This window comes from Ceratotherium simum, chromosome 31 (assembly GCF_057802395.1).
Source record: "Ceratotherium simum simum isolate JZ-2026a chromosome 31, ASM5780239v1, whole genome shotgun sequence".
NCBI classification, from domain to species: domain Eukaryota; kingdom Metazoa; phylum Chordata; class Mammalia; order Perissodactyla; family Rhinocerotidae; genus Ceratotherium; species Ceratotherium simum.
The window spans coordinates 3368645-3385121 of record NC_141930.1 but is presented as its reverse complement, the minus strand read 5'-3'; the positions used below and the strand labels follow the sequence as shown (position 1 = coordinate 3385121).

The following is a 16477-nucleotide window of genomic DNA, read 5'->3' as shown; positions in this document are numbered from 1 at the left end:
TTGATTGTTTTAAAGCAATATGTGGTCAGCTAGGAAGTCTCTCCCGCAAAGTTAATTTTTTAAGAGAAGAAGGAAAGTAGGAGGAGATGAGCGCTCTTATGAGACCCGGCGGCTTGCAGGGAAATGCACCTCCACGGGGCCCCGGCGTGGACTGGCTCGCGCTGTCTCCCCGGCGGTCCAGCAGGGGGCGCGTGGCCCTCAGGCCCCGGAGCCGCGCGCTCTCCAGCGCCTCAAGGACCGTATCCCTATTTGCCCCAAGGTCATAGCTCCTAACCGGGCTGGCCAGCGTCGGGCCGGGGACAGCGGGACTAAGCCCTCGGGGCTGCAGACCCCGGCGAGAATGGGGCCGCTGGGCCGGGGCGGGCGGGCTCCGAGGCCGGGGATGCGATCACAATGGGGACAGGGGCTGAAAGGCACCGGGGGCCCGGGGCCCGAGCAGTCCGCGCCGCCGCCAGGCTCAGCGCCCCGGAGGGGGATGGGGTGCGCGTAGACGCTCCGCAGCCCCGTTCGACCCGGGAGCCCGGCCGCCGCCGCCGCGCGCGCGCCGAGAGCTCGGAGCCTGTGTCCGCGCGGGGCCCCGGCCCCGGCCGCGGCCGAGGGGGGCGCACGGCCGGCGGGGAGCTCCCGCGCCCGCCGAGCGCCCCGCGAGGGCGGCCTCCCCGCCCCCAGCGCCTCGCCGCCGGCCCGCCCCGAGCGCGGGGACAGCTCCTCCGCCCCGCACTCCTCCCCCGCCGCGCGGGGCCACCCGGCCCCCTCCCTCGGGCCGCCCCCGAGCACCAAGTTGGCGGGAGCCTATAAAAGCCGGGGCCGGCGCGACCGCGGACACACGGTGCAGGCGCCCGACAGCCGCCGCTAGACCGGCGCCAACTCCTGCCCTGCCCGGACCAGCGCGCAACCATGCCCCATCACTGGGGATACGGCCCGCACAACGGTGAGTGCGCGCGGCGCGCGGGGCCCGCAGCCGCACCCCGCGTCCCGGCCCCGAGCGCCCGCACCTGCTGTGTACCGCGGCCGCCCGGCACCCGGCTCGGGAGCGCCCCCGGCGCCCGCCCCCCGCGGCTCCGCGCGGGGAGGCCCCATCGCCCCAGCCCAGGGCCACTCTCGAGGAATCCCCGCGCCCCCGCGGCGCGCAGGGCCCGAGGAGGGACCGGAGGACAGTCCCTCCCGGGTCACGAGCTGGACACCATCCAGCTGGACCCGGGAGGGAGCGAGGAAGGGTTGTAACGAAACATTTTAGTTGTTGGTGGCAGAGAAATTGGGGGACCCCTAACCCCCCCACACTTCATCCTCAGCACCACCTGTCGCTAAGCATCTCGGCGCAAACCGTCCCGGGGCATTTTCTTGGGCTGGTTTGAATCCATGGTGCTGATTTCCGAGTTTTCCCTTCATCTCTCGACTTCTAATGTTGGGGGTCACCAGGACCCCGGCTTTCTCGTGGCCACACATCTGGTTCTCCCGAGCCAGCAGACTCAAGAGGAAGATGCGTCTGGCGCATCTGGCGCATTTTGGGGGGTTTGGGGCTTCCCCGGTGGTGGGGATCCTGACTATCAAAGGAGGGGTGCCAGCCTGAGCAGAGACTCTGCCTTGTCATCTAGTACGAAGACGGGAGGGAGGAATCCCCGTCTGCTGGGGTGTCTTAAATGAGAGTGCATATCCCAAATCCTAACCACCAGCCCATTTCAATTGCTCAATTTCAGTAAAACGAGCATAAAATAGCCAATACAGGTATTGATAAGGCACTCACTATTTGTTCTAAAAGCTTTATATATATTGATTCTAATTCTCACAACAAGCTCTATCAGGCAGATGTTATTATTACCCCATGGTACAAATGAGGAAACTGAGGCACAGGTTAAGTGCTTCCCAAAGGTTATTCAGCTAAGTGGGGCCTGCAAAGTTGGAACCAGGCAGATTGGCCCCAGGCTCTTTGCCCTTTTCTTGGGGTCTGGGGTGTGCCCTTCCCCACATTGGGGGAGTCAAACGTCTGTTCTCAACCCCAGGACCCGCGCACTGGCATAAGGACTTCCCCGTTGCCAATGGGGAGCGCCAGTCCCCTATTGACATCGACACCAAAGCGGCCGTTTACGACGCTGCCCTGAAGCCTCTGCATCCTCACTACGAGCAAGCGATTTCCCGGAGAATTGTCAACAACGGTCACTCTTTCAATGTGGAGTTTGACGACTCTCAGGACAAAGCAGGTCAGCGTGGTAGAAATAACTTGTGCCTTCCAGCCAGGAGCTCTGTTTCCCCAGCTTAAGGGGAGGAATCAGGAGCAGTGGCAGGAACCCGCTCAATGCTGTGGTTTGTCTCTGCTCTGAGATGCCACTCTGATCATCTTTATCAGGTTCCAGACTCTGAGAAGTAGGCTAATTACTTTGAAGTAGCCTAGGGCTGCTTGTCCCCTGTAAAATTCCAGGTTTCTATGTAGGGCGTTGAGTAATTCTGATATGCCTGTGAAAAGTCACAAAGGCAAGATCCCCTGGCAATAAAGATCAGCAATGATGAGACTTGCAGAAATTGAACTTTTAAGATTCTTTCTAAAATATTTATTTTCCAGAGCTGATGCCTGTCCAATAAAAAGTACCTCTTAGTATGCTCTTCAGGGTAGCAGTGAGAAGAGAGAGAAAATCTAACTATTTAAAATACTGAAATTCTTGAAAACATTGTATTTATGAATATTTTCTTGGCGTTGGGCTAGTGTGATCAAGGTGGCAGTATAACTTGGTATCTACCCAGAAATTCATTCCACAGATGAAGATGTTTAGAGTTGATGGACATGCCTGGCCCATAACCGACAAAAGCAATTACCATAATTTATTTGTAATAGAGCTGTTTACAGGATATCCACTGAATGCTTCTTTTTTCTTCTTTGGAAAGAGGAGAACAATCCCATTCAGACACAGTAGCAGCCTTCTTTGCCCACTGTTCCATTTAATTGCCAGTGGCCTATTTTCCTGAGAGCTTTCCTCTGAAGGTTGTTGAATGAATGGTGCTACGAACACATTGTGTGTGGTGGTGGTGTGGGAGTGAGGGGTGGGGGGCATTGGGGCAAAATGAGAAAAGAGAGAGAAAACATTCAATGAGGCTGTCAAACTTTTGGAGTAATGATCTGTGGTACTAATATATTATATAAAGGTAATTATAACCATCTTAGTCAGGTTGACTATTCTTTTTCAGTAGCTATCCAATATATTCAGTACAGTTTTGAAAAAATTCTGCTTTTTTCCTCTCTCCCTTTCAAACATTTTTTTGACACTTGGCTTTCTGAAATAGTGATTCTCAAAGACAAGTCAAAGGAAGAGAATGGGGAGATTATCTGAGAATTGTTTTCAACCTATCTGTGCCCTGTGTGTACCTCACTCCAGTACTCACACACATACACACGCAGACACCCACATTCTGGCATAGTGTCACGATTTATTAGATTTAGTAGAGCATGCTCATTGAAGTCACTCCTTCAGTGATTCTGCTACATTGCCTTCCCAAGCACGCCTCACACTCCAAAGAAACAACGCTCAAATGATTAAACATAAGGGAAATAATTTCTTTCCTTCATGTAAAAAATACTGTGTATTTAGATTATAATATGACAAGGCCAAAGGTCTCGTCCATATTGTACATATGGAAAGGAGGCTATAAAATTTCATGTTTAGTTATTTAAAAAACAAAAGAAGTAAGCTACTTGAGTCTTTAGCTATCAACTTTTTATGTTTTTTGGAGAGGAAGATTGGCCCTGAGCTAACATTTGTTGCTGATCTTCCTCTTTTTGCTTGAGGAAGATTGTTGCTGAGCTAACATCTGTGCCAATCTTCCTCTATTTTGTATGTGGGATGCTGACACAGTATGGCTTGATGAGTGGTGTGTAGGTCCACACCCAGGATCCACACCCAGGATCTGAACCTGAGAACCCCAGGCCACTGACACAGAGCACGCGAACTTAACCACTGTGCCACCGGGCTGGCTCCTCAACGTTTTTCTTAAGAGACACAATGAGTGCTGCCAGTGAAATCATTGTTTTCAATGGACGTAATGTCCACTAATTATATAATTATGTTAAATGTCCACTCATTGGATGCTACATAGAAATTTAAAGTCTTTTTTGGAACACTGAGGAAACAAATGTCTAATAAATGGAACCAAATAAGGCAACTCCCTGTATTCCTTACAAATTTGATCATGAAATAAATTGTCCCAGTAATATATGTTACTGGAACGTGATTTCAGCGTTTAGTCTGATGGCTGTGAGCATAGACTGGGGTCTGACAGATCCGGGTCAAGGGCCAGCTCTGCCACGAACTAGCTCAGTGGCCCTGGGAATGATAGTAACTTGACCTCTCTGAGTTTTAGTTTTCTTAGCTGTAAAATTGGAAGAACAGTAGTATCTGCCACAGAGGAAGGATTAAGTGGGACAGAATAGATACACCTGAGCCAGTGCCTGGCACATAGCAGTTCCTCAGTAAATGACCACTGCTGGTGTCAGGTCCACATGCCATCTGACTGCCTGTGTTACGAAATTGCTGTAGCTGTTGCTCCTCTGATAAGATTTTTTGAAAAAAGTTTTTAATTAGCTTTAAGATTACTTCCCATCACTTGATGGCATTTAAAAATTTTATTTTTATATATTCCCCATCATCCCGTTTATCACATTAAAGTATGTGCTGATTTTATATATGACATTATTATATAGTTATACGTTATACTATGAATATGTCAAGTTCTGATGGATTTCTACGTGAGCAGTAAATGATTAGAGCTGGCGACATTTTCTAACTACTTCTCCTGGTGAATAACACCTACATTATTAAAGCAACTGGCCATGTTTAGATTGTGAAACAGACGAAAACCAAGGGGTTTGGATAGGGGCTCAAACCCGTGTCTTTAGAGAGACATGTATTGTTCACCTAGTTCTTATACAAAAAAAAGTCCTTACTAACAGCAATTAAATGCAAGATGAGCTAGGCACCATGAGGGCAGGATGGAGTCCTGGTCCATCTCCTGTATCCTCAGAGCCCATGCTGGGGTACCTAGAGTAGAAAGACAGAAATAGTAGACACTGACACTGACTTTGATAAGTGCAACAGGAAGTATCCAGGGAACTGTGGAAGCGTGAAGGAGGCTCAGGAGCTGGCCCGAGTACGTCAGCAAAGACTTTCCAGGATAAATAAGGCTTTTGCTGAGGCTTAAAGGATTTCCATGTCTTGGAAGAGACTCCAGGCGGAGGGAAGTAGGAAGTAAGTCCAGTGTGTGCTCTGGACGGGCCAGGAGGTGCAGTAAAAACAAAGGGAGGAGTGAACGTTGGAATGACTTGCTCTTCTTTACGTATGAAAGACTCCTTTGTCATTGTGCCCATACCTCATCAACATTTTCAGTTGTTTTGGTTAGACAAGGAAGCATTTTTTTTTCCTACAATGAAGAAAATATTAAATGTTGATATTAGGGGAAAACACATCTACGGAATAAAAAAAATAAACAGTCATAGCATGCAGAGAAACACCTTTTAAATTTTTTTTTAAGATGCTAGACACTCGAGTTAGAACAAATGATACAGATACTCTAGTCAAACCCACTTAAAATAAACATGAAGAAACAGAATCCTGAAGACTTTAAGTAACTTGCTAGTCATCTCCTCCCTAGTTTGTTGGAATGAAGCTAATGACAATCACCTAGAGAGAGCAGTTGAATAAGGATCTTTGCATGATAACCACAGTTAACATTTAGAGTGTGCATACTGTGTTTTAAAAGACTGATATACTTTTCTGTACACTTCAGTCTAAAAATAATTTATTCATTTATTCATTTTGGTCACCCAATTGTTTTAAATCGACAGTTTAACATCTCTTTTTGCTAGAAGTTATTTTTATGGTGTTAACATTTTTAGATATGCTTTACCACTTATTTTCTGTATTTAAATGCTTCCGTTCATTTATATTTTTTCCCTCAGTGAGATTTCAGTCTTCTAGAACTTTTAACAGATCCAGATTTTCAAATATATCCTAAGTGTTATCTTATATCCAAACTTAAGTACTTGGGTATCAGGAACTCAGCTAGTAGGATTTATTGCTATGTTTAAGTTTGAGAGCATTCTTTTTCAATGTGGAGTTAATAGGCTTTAACAAGAAGCTTGGGTTAAAGCTCTCATCAATCTTCTAAATTCCTTTGAAAATAAACCACCTTAAATTAATGAAAAATTGTTAATCCTGTTTTGTTTTCATTATTAAAAAATAACTCTCTGAGATCTATTACAAGCTTTATCTGGGAGAAAAGAATAGTAGTCGAATGATTAACTTCTGCTAACTTGTTAACTTTTATTTAATGAGTTTCAAACTCTTCTGCTTTCTTGCAAAGTTAGAGGCAAATGGCATTGAAAAAGCAATGCCCAAATGATTGGGCCAACCCATCTACAATTCTCATGTCATTTCTGTTTTTTTAGAAATTGCAATATTTTTATCTGTTTATATTATTTCAAGAATAAAGCAGGGGCCGGCTCCGTGGCTTAGCGGTTAAGTGTGTGCGCTCTGATGCTGGCGGCCCGGGTTCGGATCCCGGGAGCGCCCCGAGGCACCACTTCTCCGTCCAACGTGAGGCCGAGTCCCACGTACAGCAACTAGAAGGATGTGAACCTATGACATACAACTATCTACTGGGGCTTTGGGGGGAAAAAACTGAATAAATAAAATCTTTAAAAAAAAAAAAAAAAAAAAAAAAAGAATAAAGCAGGAAGGAGCGGAGTTTACCTGTGCTCATTTCAAGCAGACCCTTGTCTGGATGATGTATGGATCTTCATATGTGAGTCCTGCTTGGTTTTCAGGGACTTGTTATTGAAGCTTTAAAGTTTTCCTTCTGTAAACAATCATAAATTAAAAGGAAACATAATAACACGAAATGAAAGGGCTTGTCATGCATACTGTTAACGTTGTGAGCAGAACCCTAGATATCTAAAAAACTGACCAAAGCGTTCGAAACACTGTATTTAATTATGTTCATGTCAAAAGGGTTTGTTTTTTTATTCTTGTATAGTTGCCATATACCTGCACCTAAAAAGAAACTTATGTTCTCTTGAATTTTAATTTTGTTTGCTCTAGTAAAAGTGACAGCTAAACATTTCACTACTTTAAAAGAAATGAGATGTGGGCATCTTTTTCTCAGAGTTGTCTATATTGACATTCGTTTTCTTAACTTTAGTGGGTAGCCCTAAGATTATTGGCTACTGCCAAAAAAGCAAAACAGTAATGCATGATTTAATAATTTTCAAATTATTCATAGAGAGGATTGTTCACCTGCTAGAAATGTGGTATTTTTGGTACACATTAATTTACTTCATTAATAGGAACTCCTTTAAATTTTGGTTTTAAACTAAGGGTTATTGGGAATAGTTTATCTGTATTTTGGATTTAAGAGAGGTTATTGACATTCACCAAGGTCTTTAGTTTGTTATTTGAATGTATCTTATATTAAGTAGTAATAAAGCGATTAGGAAGAAAAACTTAAAAATGTTAAATTTTCAGTTTGTAATTTATGTAAGTAGTCTGATTTATTTCAATATTACTGGAGTGAATCTCTTAATTTTCACAGATAACATATAATCTACATAATTTTCCCAAGTAATATGTATAGGAAGACAGATTATAATATTATATTTAGTGCTTATTTTGTGTTTTATATATATAATGTGTATAACTGATGGCAGATCATGAAAATTAAAATCAGCTGGAGCTCTTGGGGCTGAAATTTGGATTTAATTCAGTTTGGGGATCCTAAAAAAGACATCCAAGTAGAAAACCCCATTTATATACCTCCATCCCTCGTGGAACACATTTCTGTGGTACAATAAATCATTGACTCTTCAGAGCCCCACTAACATGGCTGGATTTTACAGAGAAAAAAATATGCAATCAGCAATTTCTGCTATTTTTTACAATTGTTTTTGCATTAGAAAAACATTTCATTTTAAACTGGGATAGATTAGAAAATGCCATGTAGCAACCAAAATAAGTAAATAAATAAGTAGATCTGGAATATAGCGTAAGCTCCATATCTTTCCACCAAATGTCGTCTTTTCTATTTCTCAAAGAAAAAGATGTATGCTACCTTTATTAGAATATGGCAATTTATTATTATAACAATGTTTTTGAGGGACTTCATTGACTAAACTCCATGCCAAGAATTTGCTGAGAAATAACCAACTACCTGAAGACCAGAAATGCTGCTTTTTGTAGCAATTAAACTTTAAGAATTTAATAACCTTTCCTAAACACAATGGGCTTCTAATCTACATAGCAACCTAGCTTTATTTTAACAGGAGCTAAAATAGGTATCCAGTAATGATAGATGAGTGCTGAACGTGTTTAGCCATTGAACCCAGAGCACTTCATTTTTTAGTATTAGCGAGCTTTGTTTAATACAAGCTCATATACACTCTTGCTTAATTCTAAATGTTCTCTCAAATAAGCGAGTTAGGATGGAATCTTCAGATCTGCAAGGAAGTGAATAAGAAGTAGAAATAGCAATAAACTTTATTATCTTTAAAATTTAAGATTCTGATTTGATTCTTCACAAGGAAAGGAGATACATTTAGAAAGATCAGTTATCTTGGATGCTTACTATATTTTTATTTAACTAATTTTGACACTTGGTAGAATTAATGGTGTTACAAATGGTTTTATAATCAGCCAGTTAGTCGATAGCTTTAAAAAGTTATTATAAGGGAATTAATTTCAGCATCAATTTATTTCGTAAATATATATTGTGTTTTAAGGCTATATTATTATGAAAAATGGGAATTCTTTCATTTTTTAAAATGCCTATTTTCCGGGGATAAGGCTAATTGTTTCCTTACAGAATTATCAGATTAAAAAAAAACTTTTACAGTAAGTTGTTTTTAAGTTTCAAGAGATGTAATGTTATTAGAATGCATCCCAATTCATGTTTCTTAACAGATCTGTAATATAACACCGTTTGTAATTTGTTGTTCTTTTTTTTTTCATTCTTCTTTTGTTCTCCTGGCCTGTTGTAAGGCAGAGCTGGCAGCCAGAGGTCGTATCTGAAAGGCCTCACCTCATGAATGTCTTCCAGCCAGCTTTATCTTTTCTCTGAATAGACAATGGGTGTTGCTACCATCTAAGCACGTTTAGGTGAACTTACATGCACAGACTTTGTTGTAAGGACTTTGTCTCTCTGTTTTGAAAGCCAAAGTAAGTTTGGGCTCACTCTTTACAGAATTATAAACCAAAGCTAATAAAAGACACTGCCAGCAACAGATGTTTTCATCTCAGTTCTAGAGAAATAAAATTGAAGGACTAGAACTAAACTAATTTTGAAAGCTTTTAACTATATTGGTTAAATCCCATTAATACACATGTTAGATAAAACCTTTTTTGGAGGGAATGGGGAAATCAGTGTTTTCTTACTATTTTAATCCCCTTCTTAAAACACAACTGGTAAATTATCTACAGATAGACTGTAGTCTAAGGGTGTGATTTCTAGTATTGATTTGACTGTAACAAAGTTACATTAATACCAGAACAGGAGAATCATGGGGTAGAATTTTAAGAGAGCACTATGCACTGCATGTAGTAGATGATCAATAAGTTGTCAGTGAAGTAATAAATAACTGACTGTATCCATTTTACAGGGGAGGAAGTTAAGGTCAGAGAGGTTAAATAAAAAGTTTTAAGGGGACAAAGCTAGTTAGCAGTAGTGACAATCCAAATTCTAAAGAATTTGGGAAGCCTATGTAAGGAAAACTGATTTTATACTGTTAAGATCAAGGGAATGCTTATTATTTTACACAAATCCTGGGATGTAAGAACCGGTTCCAGAGGCGAGCAGAGCCAGCTGTGGGAGAGTCACTGGCCGTGGTAGAAGAGAGGGTCCCCTGTTTACAAGTGTGTGCAGCAGAGCAGCGGGGACCCTTCCTCAGTGATCCACAGGGGAATTAATGGTTCCACTAAAATTTCCTCTCTCTGAACCTAACCTGTGACTCCAAAACAAACCCAGAGAGAACTACCACTGTGCTCAGAAGACAGATGGGAAAAGCATCCATCCTTCACCCAAGTGAGGAAAAAGGAAATGGTTTTATTCGGCACCATAGATTAAACCTGAGTCTGGACGTAATTTTCACAGTGAAGATATTGCTGCAGGCATAAATTTAGTACTACAAAATAGAGGATTAAAGGTTGTAATATTTAGTAGTGTGTGTGTTTCATGTGCAAATGCATGTATGAGTGTGTGTGTATGTGTGTGTGTGTGTGTAAATGTGTGTATATATACATATGTACACACACACACATATGTATGTCTTTTTTAAAATTTTAGTGCTGGAAGGAGGGCCCCTCACTGGCACTTACAGATTGACCCAGTTTCACTTCCACTGGGGTTCATCTGATGCTCAAGGATCTGAGCACACTGTGGATAAAAAGAAATATGCTGCAGAGGTAAGGTACACTTTTTCTCTGTCAAAAGCTGAATTTTGTAGATTCAACTCAAACCAAGTGAACCACTGCTTTTACAAAGGACCCTCACATTTGCTCCTTGTAAGCTTTATTTGTGATATTATAATTGATGCTACAGAACTTCCTCTACTACCTCCAAAGCCACCGTTTGCACAAAGTAAATGAAGTCAAATTGGAAGATCCTGTTTTAATGTCAATCTACAAATAAAATTTGTGTCTTCCTTCAAAAACGTGCAACTTTTTGTCTTGGAGTTGTTGGTGAAATCACTTGCTATTGTGCCAAATAGTGGATAATTAGAATTAAAATGAAAGAAAAGTTTATACGTAAAATTATTCACATTGTCACTTTCTTTAGTAACGTCTAGCTATGGAGAAAAGATCACTGGATAAAATCTGTGCACGTTTATTATGTAAATCCTTCATTGTCTGTGGTTTTGTCTCCTATTGCTGTAGCTTCACTTCGTTCATTGGAACACCAAATACGGGGATTTTGGAAAAGCTGTGAAACATCCTGACGGACTGGCTGTCGTGGGTGTTTTTTTGGAGGTTGGTTGATGGCCTCATTCTTTTCTTTTTCCTTGTTTTCAAGAAAGGTTAACCAGACGGAACATTCATAACAAACAGGACATTCTACAAGAGCCTAGGAAATGCCTTTGGCTCCAGAGTGTTTTCAGGCTTAATTTCCCCTTCATATCTGCTAGTCGTGTAGCGACGGAGGACACAAAGACAGTCTGAGAGGTATTTATTAGGTGTGTGTGGAATGTGCTGCGAGAAGGAGGTAAGCCTCAGATGACCACTAGTTTTTTTTAATTCAACCTTACCCTAGATAGACAAGGCTAAAATAGGATCAAGTTTGGAGGGGTGCAGGACGGTGACTCTGTATGGGTTGAGCTGACTCCTAGACAGTCGTAAAGCAAGTGGAGAAACGTCTGGGCTGAAGATTCATGGGCCCCGAAATCACGTCAAGGTGGAAGCTGCAAGTGTCTGTGAAATCATCCAAGGAGAGCAAGGAGAGGGAGATAGTAAAGCTGGGAAGGAAACAACGCTGAGGGACAGCAAAATGTAAGGCCTTTACGGGGTGGGGAAGAGGCTAAGTCAATGACTGAAAAGGAAGGCAAGAGTCAAGGGAGATTCAGGAGGCTGGAGGGCAGAAGGCAAGTCAAAGGAAGAGAGAATTTTAAAAAGGAGGGAAGACAGCCGTGTAAAATCCTGCAAGAAGATTAAGGTAAGCACTTCAGAAGTGTTGGCTTTGGCAGTTGGAGGTCACTGGCGACATTTGAGAGGGTAGTTTCAGGGGAACTGTAGGGGCGGAAGCAGAGGGAGGTTGTCAGTCAAAGAAGGGAGTCTATGGTGCTGACGTGATCCGACTAAGACTGATGGATAGCAGGTAGCAAGTGGTGGATTTTGGTTCACTACTTAGGGAAATTTTATGGTAGAGCTGCCCAATTCAAAGCTGGTGTGGTACCAACTGGAATACAGTATTTTGTCCCTTGTGTCTTTCTATAGATTGGTGCTGCTAACCCAGGCCTGCAGAAAGTCGTTGATGCGCTGGCTTACATTAAAACAAAGGTACAGGTGAATTTTCTGCCACCTTAATAGGACACTTTTTTCCTACCCCACTAGTTTTAGAAAGTTCTTTTGATCAAATTGAGTAGTCTCGGTTTGATATATGGTATTTGGATAAGCAGTTAATAAAGATAAAATGTTGCTTATATATTTATTTAACTTTTCTTCATCCAAAAGTTAATCCCAATGTTAGTATAATTTTAAGACTTGTACTTATTTAATCTTACTTCCCATCATTTTAACGTTCATATACAAAAGTCAGAGAATCTCTTGATTGCAAAAAGGCTGAATGATCATCTGGCCAAATTATTCACTCGTTCATACAGTGGATACTTATTGAGTATGTACTACGTGCCAGTCACTTTGTTAACCCAGGAAACACAATGGTGAACACGTAGAGTAAGGCCCTGCTTCATGGAGATTCACATTCTATGCCCTCTTTGAGTTCGTCTGTCTCATGTTTAAATCCTCTCCACAGCGTAGTCGTGTTGAGGTCGCTGAGCATCTGCTTAAAGGCTACGATCACCAGGGCAGCCCTGGCTTTGTAAGGCTCATCCTCAAATTGAAGCAGCATCTCTCTTCTGAAATGCTCACCTATATTACTCCTAGCTTGACCCCTTTGAATCACGTAGAAGAAATCTGATCTGAAAACATTAATTAAAAAAGATATATGCACCCTCATGTTCATTGCAGCATTGTTTACAATTGCGAAGACATGGAAACATCCTGTGTCCACCAATGGAGGAATGGATAAAGAAAATGTGGTATATATATAATGGAATGTTATTCAGCCATAAAAAAGAATGAAATCTTGCCATTTGTGACAACATGAATGGACTTTGAGGACCTTAGGCTAAGTGAAATAAGTCCGACAGAGAAAGACAAAGACCATGTGGACTCACTTAAATGTGGAATCTAAACAAACAAACGAAAACAAGCTCAAAGATACAGAGAACAGATTGGTTGCCAGAGGTGGGGGGCGGGGAGGTGAAATGGGTGCAGGGGGTCAAAAGGTGCAAATTTCCAGTTATAAAATAAATAAGTCCCGGAGATGTGTTGTACAGCATGGTGACTATAGTGAACAACACTGTGTTGCATATTTGAAAGTTGCTGAGAGAATAGATCTTAAAAGTGCTTATCACAAGAAAAAATTCTATAACTATGTATGGTGGCAAATGTTAACTAGGTTTATTGTGGTGCTCATTTCGTAATATATACAAATATTGAATCATTACATTATATACCTGAGACTAATATAATTTTATATGTCACTTATACCTCAATAAAAAAAAACAATCTGACCCCTCTCCCACTTGAGCCTATTCTCTGACAGCCTTGCACCTACTCCCAGGCTAATTATGTTTAGTTTCCTTTATTCTCAAATGACAGTTTTCTGTCTTTGCAGCAACCTCATCGCTCTTCTGGTAACTCATTCCTGTTTGCATCTATTGCTTTAAAAGTGCGGTGTCCAGAACTGAGTTCAGGTCTTTAGTTCTGATCTAGCCATCAAATAGGATAGCAAGACAGTTACCTCCTCATCAAGGATATATTTTTGTTACTGCAACCTAAAATTACATCATTTCAGTGGCAGTGGTTTCACTTTAAATGCTGGATATGATGAGTTAATGGCTTAATGGAAAATACAAGGGATTATTTTAGGGGACAAGATGAGAAATGGACATGTGACAATAACAATCAGGTTCTCTTGCTCATATCTGCCAATCTATGTTTCCAAGTCAAATATTGCCTATTAATTTCTTTTTATTTTGTTTTCTGGGGAACATGGAACCTCTCTTTGAAAAGAAGGTTTTCTGGCTATCAGAGGGGAATATTCACGTTCCCTGCTCTCCTGCCTTCCTCCTACCCTGTCATGGGACATTCGTAACCTGTGTGCTTGCCTTGTTCCAGGGCAAGAGCGTGGACTTTCCTAACTTTAATCCCCGTGGCCTCCTTCCCCAAAGCCTGGACTACTGGACCTACCCAGGCTCACTGACCACCCCTCCTCTTCTGGAATGCGTGACCTGGGTTGTGCTCAAGGAACCCATCAACGTTAGCAGTGAGCAGGTTGGTTTTCTAAAGAGGTGGAACCTTTGGACCAGGCTGAGGGGCGTGGCCTCTGGAGTCAGACAGACCTGGGGTTTAACTCTCTTCCCACTGCAGCTTGCTGTGGGACTGGTGCCCACAACAGTGCTGAGCAAATACAGCATTCCATAAATAACTGTTGTTACTAACCATAACCCTAGGCAGTTTGTTTTCCTGTGTAAAATTGGATAAAATTGAAGATTAAATGAGAAAGGTGTCTGTCACCTAATAAATGCTGTTTTGTGACCTGCGAGGAAACCAAAGCCCAGAACAATGGGACTTCATGTTCAAGATCACAGAGGTGTTGGTGGTAATTCCCAGCCTACTGCTCACTCACAGAAGAGCTTACTGCGGTTTTATTTGTGTCAGAATACTTTTCCGAATTCTGACAAAGATGAGAGTTCTCCCTTGGAGAAAAAGTCCCTATGAAAACTCACTCCAAGTTGCCTTAGCAGCTTAGACCAGACCTCTTACATGTCCCATACAACGGAGTTTGTGATGTTCAAGAAGTCAATGCTTCGTGGAAACAATGGTTGTATATATTACAATAGTTGACTTACATTGAAGTCGGCTTCGTTGGGGGGTGACCAAGGGACCATTACTGGACCCAAGAGATCATGTTAAAGGCTCCTGATTCATGGGCTGCTACGTTATTGCCCAGACCACATTTCTGTGTTTAGATCAAGTCTTGCTTAGGGAAAGGGAAGTACCACTTTGCAAAAACAACCTCAAAGAGGTAGGAGACTGGTTGAGGGCTGCCTGTGTCACGTCATTGGGCAGGGAACTGAAACAAATTTAAGAGGGAATAAAAATCAACCAGTGACAAGGATTTGAGATCCCAGCTTGGGCAAATTCATTCCTGTGTTTCTACATGTTTAAGGAGAGATGCGAGCCAGTTCCTGGCACCTGGGGCTTGCAGATCCTGGACCACTTTATCTAATTGTGCAAGTGGTACAGTTTATCTTCCTTGGGGCAGAAAATCAAACTTTAACTTAGCTCTAGAATTGTGATTATTATTTTACATCTCAGAAGTATTTTGTAGGCTTTTGAAGTTTGATTATAAAATTAAAAGAGGAAAAAACAAGCTCACTGAAAATTTCCTTCCAAATGACAGCAATGATTTTGTGTGTATTTTATAGAGACTGATTTTTTCTATAAAAACATACATATATAATCTATATGCGATTATATATCTATTGGGAATCAAATTTTGAACATTGATACATGGTCCTGTGAATATTGGGGAATGTATTTCAAGATGCAACACAAGCACACAAGTGAATACTATTGTGAAGCGCTTATTTTTAATTTTTTAATCTTTTATTTTGTCTTTTAGATGTCGAAATTCCGTACTCTCAACTTCAATGTGGAGGGCGAACCTGAAGAACGGATGGTGGATAACTGGCGCCCCACTCAGCCGCTGAAAGACAGACAAGTCAAAGCTTCCTTCAAATAAGAGGGTCCCACAGCCGGGGTCCAAAGAGTGAATGTTTGGGTTTTCCTTTAGCTAAGCACAAATCTACCTTGGTGAATTTGGACCCTGGCTGCTTTGTATCTGGTTTTCAAGACCCTTCATCTCTCACCTGACGTGCTTACTGATAAAATGTGAAGCGCCAGACCAATTGTCATGCTTGACAGAATTGCAGTGACTGGTGCTTTTCTCCCCATAGAAGGCTTTCTGTAACAGAGAATATTCTATAAGGAACAGGAGGAAAGTACCCACACTGTGTCCACAGCACCTGGGGTGATGAGATTCACGATTGTTCATTAAAAGGCTCTTTTTAAAATATAGGAAAGCAGAATGAGCGCACATCCAGATCATGAGATAAACTGAGCTGTGTAATGTAAATCAGGTCAAATAGAAATGATTCTATGTAATGTAAACCAGATGAGGTAAATGTTCACGATTCCAAGATGTTATATTAAAGAAAAATTATAAAATTCTTATATATTTGTAGCAGTTATCTTAAATATGAATTATGTTGTAATTTAGTGACTTTTGAATTACAGAGATATAAATGAAGTATTACCTGTAAAACCTGTTATAATTATAGTTGTGATACAGAGTATATTTCGATTCAAATAATATATCATAACTTAATAAATATCATATTTTAGATATATTCTCTAATAAAATCCGGAATTCTATTTTGGGTTATTTTATTTTATGCTGGGCAGTGGGTAATAATGGAGAAGCAAAAGTCTACTTTTATAATTCATATTAATTCATTATTAATAATGAGCCATCCTAATTGGCTTACCTATAATTGAAGGAGTCTCCATAAAAGGAAAAACCCGGAAGGTCACTGACTATTTGCCAAGCACTGTTTTAAGTGCTTTCTGAGCATTTGCTCCTGAGATCTTTGTGAGGATCAGTC

General features: G+C 41.5%; 1 protein-coding gene across 2 annotated transcripts; it reads left to right on the top strand.

Moving 5' to 3' along the window:
* Positions 1 to 747: 747 nt before the first annotated feature.
* On the top strand, positions 748 to 16247 carry CA2 (carbonic anhydrase 2). Of its 2 annotated transcripts, none has more exons than XM_004441135.3 (7): positions 748 to 931; positions 2001 to 2198; positions 10315 to 10433; positions 10905 to 10997; positions 11958 to 12020; positions 13926 to 14081; positions 15436 to 16247. In XM_004441135.3, the coding sequence occupies exons 1-7, from the start codon at positions 898 to 900 to the stop codon at positions 15553 to 15555; spliced, it is 783 nt and encodes a 260-aa protein (XP_004441192.1). In that variant the 5' UTR covers positions 748 to 897; the 3' UTR covers positions 15556 to 16247. The 2 variants fall into 2 exon arrangements, with proteins under 2 accessions (XP_004441192.1, XP_087276500.1); XM_087420374.1 differs by lacking the exon at positions 748 to 931 and adding an exon at positions 6708 to 6786 and having other exon boundaries at positions 2019 to 2198.
* The last annotated feature ends 230 nt before the right edge of the window (positions 16248 to 16477 follow it).